Source organism: Equus asinus, chromosome 1, assembly GCF_041296235.1.
Source record: "Equus asinus isolate D_3611 breed Donkey chromosome 1, EquAss-T2T_v2, whole genome shotgun sequence".
Taxonomy (NCBI): domain Eukaryota; kingdom Metazoa; phylum Chordata; class Mammalia; order Perissodactyla; family Equidae; genus Equus; species Equus asinus.
In genome coordinates this window covers 112,456,284-112,470,583 of record NC_091790.1, presented here as the reverse complement: position 1 = coordinate 112,470,583, position 14,300 = coordinate 112,456,284, and the positions used below count along the sequence as shown (strand labels likewise).

The following is a 14,300-nucleotide window of genomic DNA, read 5'->3' as shown; positions in this document are numbered from 1 at the left end:
ACAGAGAGAAATGAGACCAGCTTGTAACAGATCAGGAGGCTGAAAAGGAAAAGCAGCCCTGACATCCAGGAGCTGACCTGGCACTCACAGCTAGGCCTTGGTGTTCTCCTGTCAACCACAAACAATTTCACAGAAAATCACCGTGAGACAAGACCACTCCATGATCATAGACAAAAACAAGACCACTCTGTATCTGTGTTTGATCACGGACAAAAACATGAACATTGTCCAAGCCACAAAATACCGTATATCCCCATCTCACAGTCTTTCCTACCAATTTCAGCTTTAGCCTCCATCTAGTCTTTTCTCTTTCCAGATGAGATTTATTAAGATACTCAACCATAGAATTACTCTCACTTTCTGACAACACCCAAATCCACGGCAAAGTCCTATTTCCTTAAACTATCCCCCAAGTCATATACACAAGCCCCAATCCTTTAAGTCCTTTCTATACCCTCTACTGAGATACTCTACCCTTCCCCAGGGTGCGTGATCCCCCTTGCTGCAATGAGTAACAAACTCAACTCATGCAGCTACAGATGTGTGCCTAGTGGTCTTTGGCCAGAAGTCATTGACAAGTCTCAGAAGGGATTTCTTCAAGAAGATTAAATGAATAGACTACCAAATGTATTTCAACGTACTGAGAAATTTATACAATTACAGGACAGCTTGGGGCTGAACTAATAAGTACACAGACAGAAAACTACAAACGAAAAAACCAAGATATTTATAAATTCCTGGGGACATAAACTTTTGTAAGGATGAAGTAATTATATAATGTTACATGACTCAGGTGTGAATAGCCTTTACATCTTCATAATAATGTAAACATCAAATTTGGAACTGGCCAAAATTATGACACAAGGCTATTCAGTGTAAGGAGGGACAAGAAATGTGTGTGCTGAACAGGGCTATAAAAAAAAGCTTACTTCTCATCTTTTATAGTGAGAAGTAAAAAAGTCAGGTCTGAAACTGAAAATACAAAGAGTAGCATTATAAGCATATTACGTAGAATATGAAGATACACCACAAGAATCAGGTAGAGGTAGAAGACGATCAGGAATAGGAAATGCATGGCATATGTGCTGTCGTCTGCATTCTACAGCTGAGGCAGCCATCACCAATCAATGACAGAGCTGGTAAGCCAGCAATGAGTCTCAGAATCCTTTGTAACATGGTCATTTACAAGGAGCTATCACCAGCTGAAGGGAGCTGGTATTTGAGGTGAAACTTATTTGCCTTCCCTAGATCTTTATGACTCTTCTCAGTTCTTTCATTCTACGATTAGGTAAAACAAGGAACATTGAATGTCTTGAGCAGGTGAGTGACACATAAAAGCATCACTTAAGAATATTAATTTGGTAGCAAAATGGAGGATAGACGGGACGTGGAAGGAATACAACCAGGGGAGAAAGCTGGTGGGCAGCTGCAGTCAGCCAGATGATGCCCAGTGGGGACTGAGACACATCTCTGAGGTTTATTAATAGGGCCTGATGGCGCACTCGTCTCCACAGGAATGAAATACCATATTCACAGTCTTATCCTAACTATAAAATTTTCTTTAACCTTTGAAAAAGGTCACACGCATAAAGGAAGGAAAGCAACCTTTCCTTTTTGGTACCATCTTCCGGGTACCACAGCCTTTACACTTTCATTCCTTGCAAAAATTCCAGTTCAAAGGTTCGGAAATGCCCAACATCAGAAGGAGCTCAATGGACGGAGGATTTAACCCTGACTCTGCCTGATTCAAAGCTGATGCTCTCATCAATACAGCATGTTGTCCCAATTGCTGTGAACATTGGAAATGAGTCATGAAGAGAGAAAAATGCAGATCCATTCTAAACCAGAGCAAAGAGAGATGAAACTTCCAGGAAACTACAAATAAGGGGAATTGTACTAGTGGGAAAGGCAGTCTTCTGCATGCAGCCTTTCCACCCCCACTTGGCCACACAAGAACGGGCTTTGGGCCTGGAGCCCTTCCTCACCACACAGCCTGCGCTCGGCGTATCACCTGCTGTGGGATTATCTTTCCCTGTTCAGGCACAAGGAGTGTTCCTTTGTTCTGCTTGAGCATGCGTGTCAATGGCCCTCAGGCACACCCCCGGCTTTCAGCTTTCATGCTCCACAAGAGAGGGGTCAGTGTTCCTTCCACTGTGGCATGACAGGAATGAGCATAGGCCAATCACCCTGAATTGGCCACCAGGAGAGACCCGCTGGCTACGAGGGACCAATGTCCACTACTGAAGCTGACCTTGCTCTGTCTCTTCTCTACGTAAGTGAAGTGTTGTTCCATCCAGTGCTTGACTGTGTTGTGTTTTCCCTTGTGACTCCAGTATCAAGATGCAATGGGCCTCCTCCCCTGGGATTGCTAAGTGGTGCATGGTGTTCTGCTCCCTTGGGATTGATAACCTGCACCGTGCTGTGCTCAACATGTACCATACAGAAAGTGTCATATTTACTTGCTTAGAGGTTTTTGTTGTTGTCACAGACTTGGGAATGGTTTTCTGTTTAGAAAGAGGATAACCTTACAGACTCATAATATTCCAACACTTAAAACATGATGGTGAATGTGAGAGCAAAACCCCCTGAGTCACTGAGAGGACCGTATTAAAGTGTAGATTTCGAGTTGTATTTCTCCTCAAGGCCAAATGGAAGTCAATAGGAGCCATGAATAAATGCAGAGGTATATGTAATGTGTAGTATTATACATGAGAGGTTGATGTCTTCGATTAAGAAACCCCCGACATTCCAATTTGTCATGCTAACCCACATGGTCATTGAAAGCTCAGCTGGTTTTGCCTAACCCCAGTAAAGTCTCTCTCTCTACCGCAAGGCTGTCTTCTACCTGCCCGTGCCTAGACTTGGCAAATGTTCCAGGGAGGAAAAAGGCTGCCCATCTCTGTTCTGCTTATGCTCTCGTGGAATTTACTTCCCATGACTCTCACACGTCTTTAAAAAACATGTGATTTTTAGTTTATCCATTTTTTTCTGGCTATTATGCCAGGAACCATGGTCCACTGTAATATTTTATGTTGTAACTGGGAGTAGAAATAGCAGAATTACATTTTATATTATGCTTATGTGTCCCTTTTATTTTACTTAATTCAGATTTTCTTGTAGAGACAAACTTCATTTTGTTTAGAGTATGTCATCTTTTAGAACGAATTTGGTGACTTTTATCAATGTATAACTGTTTTTGAGATCACTAAGAGGGATTTCTGTTTGTGACAGGTTATCTTAGTGCTTCTCTTTAGGTTACCTTCTCTTCACTTTTAAGGGGAATGTTTTGTCGATTCAGCATTAGAAACATATTTAACAGACTAACTTTACTTACTACCAGAATCACCAAAATAGGTTATTAAAGGTAATGATAATTTTTATCCTGTCATTGTTTAAAGAAATATTCTTTATGGTTATTTGGTCAATAAATAGAGATTGTTTTATCAATACAAGCAAGACTTTCTGGTTTTAAGAGCCTCCAATTCATCATATCAAGGTTTCCACCAATACTTGGAACAAATGTTCTACTTGCTATTTACAGTAAATCTCACTGTGATTGAGGTGGAATGGCCACGGGGTCTGTGTTTACCCAAAGTTCCAATTTAACATCCTAATGTGCTAGGCTTTGGGCTAAGACGAAATAGCCTACAGTAAGCCAATGCTTCCAACAAGAATAACTTGAAAAGTTGGATTAAAAAATATGTTTGAAGGCATAAGAGTTGCAAAGGTAAATAGAGTTAAAGTCTTCAAAGGTTCTAGCATTGTCTGGGAAGCAGAAAAGTATAATTTATACTGGACTCTAATAAGTCAAGGATGAATTTTGTTATCTTTAGAGTAATCACCCAAAGAATGGAAAGAGAATGTGAAAATAACACATATCAAAAATGGGGAAAATAGAACAATAGAGAATAGAAATAGAACAATTCATCTTTTGGATTATCCAAAAGAAGGAAAGATAAAGAAAATGGACCATAAAACAGATGGGGCACAGGAAAAGCAATAGTAATATGGTGTACATAAACCCAAGAGCATCCACAATTACATTAAATGTTCTTGGACTAAACAAAAATTAAAAGACAGAAATTTTCAGACCAGATATTAAAAAGTAGGTGCTACATATGAAAGACACACATAAAGAAGGACACAGAAAGAATGAAAGTAAATGGATGGCAAGGAAATACCATGCAAAATCTAACCAAAAAAAGCTAGTGTAAGTGATATTGTACTAATATTAGACGAAGTAAACTTTTAAGGCAAAAAGCATTTCTAGAGTTAAAGAGACTTCACAGTGATAAAAGAATCAATCTACCTGCTGGAATTGTAATAAAAATATTAGAAGTATGTGAGAAACGTAAGTAACTGTTCTATTTGTTTTGCAAGAGTGTAAAAAGCACATTTCACCCCATCAAGATAGAAAAATGTCATGACTGCCATCTGACAGCAAGACCAGGACCTAGTCAGTAGGAACACTCACAGCCCTAACTAATTATTTTTGTACCTTGCTAAAGGTTGATCTGGCAGTCAGGATAGGCTACGTTACACTACAGAAATAAACAACCCCAACTATCATGGCTCAAAACCAGGAAAGCTTATTTCCTGCTCTGACAAAGCTTGTGGCCAGTCAAGGCGATGCTCCACGACCACTGCTGGCTCAGCATCCCTGGCTGCTTCCATTTTACAGCACTTCCATATCATTATGTACTTCCACAATTGCCACAGGAGGGGGAAAAGAACTAGAGGGTCTCCCACTGGCATTAGATGCTCCAGGCTGGAAGTGACACGTGTCACTTCTGCCCACAATCCATTGGCCAGAATTAGTCATATGACCCTGCTCAACTGCAAAGGGTGTGAGGAAGTATAAACTTTCCATGCGCTCAGACGGAGAGGAGAGTTAGGTATGGGTTAGGATCAGAAGTGTCTACCATAGTTGGGAACTCCTGCTTAAATTTCCGAGGTCATGAGCCTCCATAAGATCACGGAACATGACAACCTTGCAAAGTCTGGGTAGGGTTTCTATATACCCAGCTGCTTCATCTCAGAGAGCGGTCTCTTTTTCACCAAAGGAAGCACTGGCCCAGTCTCCGGCACAAGGATGCAGCCCCCTCGAGGATCCACTGTGCTTCAGCAATTCCTGGTTGGTTAGCACAGGGAGTGCCACGTGACAGAGGAGAGTCAGAGGCAACAGGACCAAAAACTCTCACTCAGGAGCTCAGAGGTATAAGAAGGTAACAGCTGTCTTGAGCATTCTCGGACTGGAGTACGCCTCTGACACTGCACAGAAATAGCTAGGTAGCCTGACATTGGGTTCAGATGGCCCTTGGCTGGTTAGAGGTGCAGGCCGACTGACCACCCACATTTACATGATTTGATCTGGTCCCTGACAGTTATCATCTACAACAGCACCATTCTGGATCTGACTCTCTCAACTGGTAAAGACAGTGGTTCCCATTGGTCCTAAGCTGTAGAGAATCCTTCAGCTCTTCCAGGACCCGATGGCCTGTTTCCCCTGGCCAGGCTGATCTCTGATCCAAACAAGACATTTCTCTAATCTTGGGCTAGCAAAGAGAGGTTGAAAAAACTATAGGACATAGCCTTTATAATAGGTTTGATGTATTTAAAAATTTCCCTCTCTCTGTTCTTTTTCTTTCTTCTTCTTTCTCTATTGACCGCAAAAACAACTTCTTAAAATATTTTTACTTCAAACAGACAGCACTGAGCTTAAGAATCAGACAGAGGTATGCAACGCCCACCTCCAACAGCAGCCTTCGATGCAGGGCTTGGGTCTGAGTGAGTGCGTCCGAGGACACTTTCAGGAGCAGCTCCATCTTTTTTAAATTTCGAAAATCTCGTTCTTTCTCTCTTTGCTTACGAGAAAGTTCATCATGGTAGTTCTGCTTGTCAATGAGACAGTTTCGTAAATTGAGATCCAAGATCCCTCTGTTCCAGGGAAAGAGAGAACAGAAAAGTGACTTGTCATCAACTGCCCTTCATGTTTTTCAAGAGAGCATGCTCTGCATACACATCCAGAACCATCCTCATGTCAGAACCAAATTTTAAATACTGCCCAAAGCAACTTTGTTTGTAAGTTGGTATCATTTAGTCACAGTTTTATTTTAAAAAACCCAAATGGAATAGGAGATTGATGGAGACAGAGGATTCCAGTTTCCCTGAAATTTTACTTAAAAATAGCAATTAACACTCTCCCAGGGACTCACACCATGAAATTGCTCCTACCAGGAAGAAGTCACGATGACCTCAGCAGTACCATTCATTTGCAGGAAAAATCCCCCAACTACAACACACCCCAGTGATAGAATTTTCCAGAGGCACATTTTGGAAAGTTACAAAAACACAACAGATTGTGTCCTTCAGATTTGGTCACAGGAAATTGAGGAAAACGATGAGTAAGGGTTGGAAAAAATACTTCAAAGTGCTTTATTTAATAATATGTTTTTTATTAATAGTAAAAATTGATTTAAAGTTCTATAAACTGTTTACGGAATCAACATAAATCTATTTGAGATTATGTTTTGAATCCTCAAATAGAAATCTAAGAAAAATTTAGATGACAGACACACATAAATATAACTAACCTCTCAGTTACTGAAGTTGCTTCACTCTCTCTGGTTAATTCCAATAGCTTGACCAATTGGTTATATTCTCGCTCTTTGACTTCGAGTAAAGCTCGTTTGCCTTCAACTTCCTTTATTACTTCCTCCTTCTCTTCCATTGCAGCATTAATTTTGTTTTCAACTTTCTTTAGGGAGTCATTTAGCTCTTTGAGTTCACGTTCTAAGACAAGTTTTTTCTTTTCCATTTCTCTGCGGGGAAGACATACACACAGACATATGCACTTAAACACAGATACATACATACATACATAAGTGTGTGCACACACACACACACACACGTCTGCCTTACTTTGAGCCCATGCCATCTTTACCCACTCTTGCTTCCTGACCAGACAACAGCAGAGCTAGTCACAAATTCAGTGATCTCAGAAGTTGGGGGAAGAGCGCGGAAGAGTGGAGCTTACAGGGCATCTCCACTGGTTGCCACTGAGGGCAGGGATTCGCCCAGCATCCCCACTTTCTCCCCAGACCCCGACTGCTACCATCTCCTACGATTCTACCCTCTCCTGACAAGCCTCCCTGGACTGACCCCAATTTCTTGACTTTGGTGCTGCTGGGCGTGGCTCTTAGAACCTCTACTGGTTCCCGCCTCTTTTCTCTCTCTTAAGTTCAGCCACCAGAGCAACCATATTATTTCTCCAGAATGTTGGTAGCTTCACTCATCTTTACCTTTTTTGGTTCCTCTAATCTTTGAGAATTTCCTCAGTGATTTCTGCCTCCAAATGCACTCTGAATGTCTGGGGTGTCACGCATGTGAATAGGCGGAAAAGGAAGAGTGACAACATTTGGGCTTTAGGCTTCTGGCTCGCTGACATAGCTCTAGACCATGAAATCCTACACAGTCCAAATAATTTATCCCTTGCACAGCTCTGTTAAAGTCAACTGGAGTTCTCCATAAAGACAAGATTTATAAATTGGAAAGAGAATGTTGTCCCCAAATTAAGACACGAATAAGTGTTATGAACGATAGTAATACGCAGCACTACTTTCTTTTCATGAACGTGACACACAAATTCTAGACAGAGCCAAATGCAGGTATTTCTAAAATTCTAACAGTAGTTTAATGCATTCAGGGGTTAGTCTTCTTGTTTTAGCGTGCATACATAACTTGGGGGAGAGTGGGCTGGGAGGGATTAAAAATAAAAATACTAAACCATACACTTTTTTGCGTGTTGTTTTTTCTATCTCTTTTCCAATTTGTACAGGAATGGTTTGGTGGTGGACCACTTCATCCTAGTAGAAAGATGGAACCATGTTAAATTATGTAGTCTTGGAGCAGAAACAGTTAAGACAAGCAAGTTAATAGGAGAGAGACGAGAATTACGATGTGTGGAATTCGCACTGTCTGGCCTGGACCGTGCAGGGCCCTTTCATTGTTCCTTTGAAGGCTGCAATGACCTTGCTCATGGTTGTTAGCAGTTTTAAAGAGGAGGTAACTGAGTGGAACAAAGCCTGATGGTGCTCTGCTCAGAGTCCCTTCCCGGAGGCACACCCATCCCTCAGGGAGAGCGGGCCTGCTGCCAACAGCTCACGCTCTTCCCCTCTCAGGACTGCCACCGGCTGAGCAGAGCTGCCTTGTCAGGGAGGTGGAGGGAGCGCAGGGGAGAAGAGGCGAGTAGCTTCCGTCCAACGACTAACCTAACGGTTGTGGTGCTAGAACAGCCACCCTCCCTGCCTCTGAGCGGAACAGCGTCTACGGTGCAGCTCATGGTCTAGAGTACCCCACGGGATCAGCCCGAGTCTAGAGTTCTCCTGAAACCATATTTTGGCCCAGCTTCTTCCCCAGCTCTCTGCTGCTTCCCTCACTGCCCTATCGGATTCTCCTTAGAGCTCTCCCTCAATGAATGCTGGTCTTAATCCAGTGATCTGGGAACCCTGCCTAAGATTCACGCTCAGAGAAGTTAAATAACTTCCCCAAGTCATGCAGCTAGTAACTGGCAAGGCCAAGATCAAAAGCAAACTTCGTCCTACGCCACTTTCCACTCTGCTCTATGGATTCACGGAAGCTTCCGTCTTAGCTTCAAGGTTATTATGTGAGTGGCAAGGAATATGGGAAGAGCCCCTTTCTGCCCAAGGATCTCCCTGGACTTTGGGGGCTGGGGTAACACATATGTGTGGAGGTTGAACACATCACTGAAGCGTGGTGCATTTCTCCCTGGGGTCCCGCTCAGTCCTGGGGCAGATCCAAGTTTTGTGAGGCTGAAACTTATACAATTGGAGGGCTCTCTTTAAGGAAAAGAATAAAAAATTACAAATGCTAAATTAGGTACAGGGCCTTGGAAGAGATTCATGCAGTTAAGGGGCCTGAAGCTTTCACTTCATCAGATTCCTTGTAAATCCATCTTTGCTCAGTTTCTATGTTCTAGGTAGCAGCTGGGTACATCTTGGCCAACTGTTCTAAAAGTCTTTTTTTGTGTGTGTGATGAGGAAGATTGGCCTTGAGCTAACATCTGTGCCAGTCCTCCTCTATTTTTCGTATGTGGGACCCCGCCACAGCATGGCTTCATAAGTGGTGTGTAGGTCCATGCCTGGATCCAAACCCTGGAACTCTGGGCTGCCAAAGCGGAGCATGCGAACTTAACTACTACGCCACCAGCTGGCCCCATGCTCTAAGACTCTTAAGGAAAAAGAGGTCAAAGGGTATCATAATTGTCCTCTAAGACAATGATCTCAGATGTTATTTTTAAAAATAACTCTTTGTTATTTAAGTTGTCTTGAGAGTTATTATATGTTTTTCAAAATAAAATGAATTTTAATTATCTTCTAAAACATAAACAGAAGCTCTTCATCACTTTCATGGTGGGAGGGAAGTGGAGTAGAATCAAACAGACAAGGATAAAGTTCTAAAAACATACAGAAGAGGTTAGGACATTTGGTTGTTCTTTAAGAAAGTGATTGTCTTTGTGACACTCGTTTCTAACAGTGAAAAACATGTGATGAGGTCTAGAGAGATGAGAGGCCTTCCCCCCAGGTTAGGGCTCCAAATTGGAGAGATTCTACCAAACACTCTAAAGTCCTTTGTGAATTGCCAGAGCCCAGGCTGGGTTTGGTTGGTTCAATCACTGTGCTGAGGATTTCAGTTTGTGTGATGAGAGCCCTGTTTCTCAAAAAACAGAGTGAGTGAGCAGTCCCTCTTGACGCCCATGCACTTTTATGTCCTCGCGGGCACGATTTTTAAACATTTACGAACTGCACATAGCACACCTTTAGGTTGACCTGATACTCTAACAATTCTTCTAGTTCCTTCTGCTCCTTTACTAATTGCTTTTGCTTCGATGTCAAATCTTCCCGTAAGTTTTTAATTTCTAATTTCTTCTGCATTATTTCCTTCCGTAATTCCTCAGTGCTTTCTTTCAACACTCTCATCTTCTTCTCCATTTCCTTTAAAAGTCATGAAAATCACCAGGTTATACAGAGTCTGAGTAAACATCTGTCTACCTAAAATTCGAATTAAAAATAATTTTACTCACCATTTTGATTATATTTTTTGAGCTTCGTGAATAATTTCTTACAAATTTAAATACAGTTTATGATTTCTGACATCTTCATTAAAGGCATGACAGTTGTACTGCATGTGTTAAGCATTTTACATTAAATTCAAACTCATTTTTTACTAGTGCTCTTTTCTGTCCTCCTGTATTCTAAATGTTTTCCTTTTTTTTTCTTTTGAGTTAATTTTTATTTCATACCGAAGAGCTTTAGTGGAAATTCCCAGCCCATTTTCTAGTAGCTTTGTGATTTGACAAAATCAGAGGCAAATAATCTTTGATTATCTGGTTTATGGTTAACCGGAGTCACAGATGAGAATCAAAGATTAGGGAGTTCATACTTGGAATTCCTGACCCTTTGCACTTCTTAATCTCCTACTTTCTTATTGACAATTCACGGACATTCTCCCCAAATGCCCTCTCCTCTAGACTCATAACACACCTTTGTTTCCCATGATTAATTATTTGAGGATGTTTGACTTGAGAGAGAGAAACCTCCTCACACTTGGCAAGTGTGCACCTTCTAATGACAGAGTGGATGGAGCCATTGAACCTGCTCTGGGCTTTCTGTGCTTCTTCCTCCTCCTCTGCTCCTGGGAGAGGGTAAAATTAGTTCCCATGATCTGGAACTGAAATTCAAAATCCTTCTTCCCACAAAATCTGTGTTCTAAATGGCGGTTAGGTGTACTTATGTAATAGCATATATTATATATATGATACATATACAATTGTCTATATACATATATACTATATATTCATATATATATTTTATATATATACATATATATAAAATAGTATTTTACTCTATGCTAAGCACGTTTTTGTGCCTGGGAATTAAAACCCCAACAACATGCTTTTGAAATATACCCATTAAGAAGGTGAGGCAATGCCAAGTATGATGATCTTCCTATTTACTTTGTATGCTAGGTCACAAAAAATGGACACAGACTCCTCCTATTCCTGTATGTCTTTGTCATTCTTCCCATTAAGAGGTAGGGCTATTTTCCACCCTTTGCTTCTAGACTTGGCTGTGTGACTTGCTTTGACTAATGAAATATTCCAAAAATGATTTAAGGAGAAGCTTGAAAAGTGCTTGTGTGTTGGGGCTGCACTCTCTTGAGGCTGTTTGTCTCTTTCTTGAGGCTGGAAACCCTTCCACCGTCATGTGACTAACAGTGACGTGTGACCTTAGACCGACTAGCCTGCCAACTGGCTGACACACGTGAAGCCATGCTGGAGCACTCAGCCCCAACTGGACCAGCTCAGACCAGAATTCAGAACCACGAAGAACGAGAAATAATTGTTGTTTCAAGCCACTAAGTTTGGGGGCCGTTTGCTATGCAGGAACAGATAAGTGATACATCTTCATAAAAACTCCTTGTAATAAGCTTGAGACGTTCAGCACGCTACGAAGTAATAGCCACAGCAAAAACAATGTTTTGTTTTTACTATTAACATGTTTTATTTGAAAAGCAAATTGCAAAATTGCCAAGAGAAGGCCCATGTCAACTATAATAAAGATAGTGGAGGAATTTTGTGTCTGCTGTGCCAAACACCCCAAGTCTATGAAGCAATGAAATTGAAAGCAACAGGCCACACTAACATTCATTTCACTCCATTATTGTTACAGCTCCTGGGTCCTTCATAATCTCGTTCTTCCTTCAGAGCAGAGTCTGAGGTGCGCCCATAAAAATAACATTTTTAAGTGCCAACCACAAAATCCCTTTTTCTTCTGGAAACAAAGCAGATATTGTCCAACTAAACACAGCCTAAACTAGATGCCAGACAGCTAAAGCCTGTAATAGGTACCACTCAGGCTGACTCCAGAAGTCATGGAGATATTCATTTCAGCATCAGCCGTAAGTAAGGCTTTGGGATCTTTCAAATGTTTTAGGGGATGGTTGTTGTGATAAACATTAAGATTATCAAAAGGGACGTTTGAATCCAGCTGTATTTAACAATCTCTAGACTATCTAAGACTTACCCCTGGCTTAGGTATCTTCTCGAATTCCTTTATTATGAGGTTTTTTTCTTCTGTTAAGCTGCAAAAACAAAACAAAAACAAAAACCACAAGGTTGACAAAGAACAAAAGAGTAAGCTATTTCTGTAGTAATAACTGTCTATTTTCTCTTTCAGAATGTGCTCCCCATGCTTGCTTGCCAGGCAGCCTGGTGTCCATTCTGTGGGATGGCCTCAGGGGCTCCCCCAGGCCCATTTAGGTGCTCCCTCCCCATCCCACAATGCTGAGTACACACACCCACCAGGCAGTTATCTCATCAGGACCTCCCCCACTAGATGCTGGCTCCTTCCAGGCAGGCCCTGGGCCTTTTCTTCTTTATAGTATTTGCAGTGAACTAGTGGCTGCCTGGATCACTGCAACAGCTTCCACTGGGTCCATCAAACAAGCAGATCCCACTGGCCAGTAAGTCTGGGAACATGGAGCACACACACCTGGTTTTATTTTTATGAAATTTTATTTGTAATAATGTAAACTAAGGTTAGTGTAATAAGTATGTGCCACATGGAATTTAATATAGGCTAGCTGTCCGGGCCTCAAACTGAAGGTGAATTTTTCAGAGCTTTGAATACTTAAGCCTTTGCTTTCAGAGCTTGCATGTAAATTGACGATATTTTACTTCCAAGCTATAGATCCTACGCCTCCCCCATGCTGCCACCAGGGGGTGGTAGTGTGCTGCCGTCTTTTGGTTGTAAAGGCCATGTGAGCGAGTTTCAAAATGGTGACATGAAGCTCTCCCACAAGAGAAGTCTCAGTCTTTTCTTTAAATCAATATAAGATGATCTTCTCTTTAAACAAAGAAAATGGCTCATTCTTTAGGATTTTAAAAACTAATTACATTTCTATCATGCATTTCTCTCTTTTTTATTAAGAAACTCTGATTGACTTTTTTCCTTTAAAAGATGCATACTTTTCTATTTATAGAGAAATATATGATTCATAATTGCACCCCATCATGCCACAGTTGATCATTTTTATTTTCCTTGTATCTTTTAATAAAATTATATTAAATGTGTATATAGGAATCCATTTTTATGCAACACGTAATTAAAATATTTTCCCAATTACAAAACAGATTTCATAATTAATAACTTAATAGTTGGTTTCGAGGTTTTCAAGTGGGTAGATGTACCATAATAACATATCCTAAATATTATCTATCATATACTGAGCCTACTATATGCCAGGTACTTTATATGCATTGTTTCTAAACGTCAGGACTCTGCTAAGCAGGTCTTGTCTTCACTGTACAGATGAAGCAGCAGAGGAGGTTAGCACCTTTCCAAAAGTCACGTGGCCAAGGCTGAACCGATGTTCAGACCCAGCTCTACCTGGCTCCAGGGCACTTTTCAATATCAAGCTGCCTCTGGGATATATTATTATTTAAATATTCCACTATTTATTTAGTTAGTTTTGGTGAGGAAGACTGGCCCTGAGCTAACATCTGTTGCCAATCTTCCTCTTTTTGCTTGAGGAAGATGGTCGCTGAGCTAACATCTGTGCTTGTCTTTCTTCGTTTTGTATGTGGGACATGACCACAGCATGGCCTGATGAGCAGTGTGTAGGTCCACACCCGGGATCTGAACCTGTGAACCCTGGGCTGCCAAAGAGGAGTGCGTGAACTTCACTACGCCACCAGCCCCACTATTTTTTAGCTTTAGATTGCTCTCAAGTTTTCACTTTCATAAATAATAATCTTTATGCATTATATTTTTTTCTCCTTTTGGATTCTCATTTTTGTGTGGCATTGCTGGGATTAAAAAAAAAAAATTGTCTCTCATGATATGTAACTCCTAACCTTTTAAAGTGACATTAAAATTGAAATCTGTCTGACATTTTCAGCTTTCCTGACCAAAGGGTGCTTCAGTGTCAAAGTTCCTCAGGATTCATTTCTCCTCTGCAGCTAGAGAGTCCTAACTGAAACCACACCATCAAAGGCTTTTGGTTTTAAGGACTTGTGGGTGAAGAGACAATGCAGGGAGGTGCACACGCAAGAGGTGTCGCTCACCATCAGGAATAGAGCCAGTCTGAATGGGTGGAAGCTGTAAGAAGGTAGATTTCTGAACCAACGCAAGCAATAACCAGCTAAGAGTCAGGCTGCCCAGAGCTGGAGTGGCTACTGTGGGAGGCTGTGAGCTCCTGTCTCTGGAGCTCAAGCCCAG

The 14,300-nt window shown here is 41.3% G+C and overlaps 1 protein-coding gene across 3 annotated transcripts in view; it reads right to left on the bottom strand.

The window, feature by feature from the left end:
• The window catches only part of CCDC146 (coiled-coil domain containing 146), a 115,231-nt gene that overhangs the window by 21,786 nt on the left and 79,145 nt on the right, over nucleotides 1-14,300 (bottom strand). For all 3 annotated transcript variants that reach the window (XM_014850479.3, XM_014850483.3, XM_014850482.3), the window contains exons 5-9: nucleotides 12,105-12,162; nucleotides 9,837-10,013; nucleotides 7,792-7,865; nucleotides 6,594-6,821; nucleotides 5,751-5,937 (exon numbers count right to left, since the gene is read on the bottom strand). In XM_014850479.3, the coding sequence (XP_014705965.1) occupies nucleotides 5,751-5,937; nucleotides 6,594-6,821; nucleotides 7,792-7,865; nucleotides 9,837-10,013; nucleotides 12,105-12,162 (724 nt within the window). The remainder of the gene's footprint in view (nucleotides 1-5,750; nucleotides 5,938-6,593; nucleotides 6,822-7,791; nucleotides 7,866-9,836; nucleotides 10,014-12,104; nucleotides 12,163-14,300) is intronic.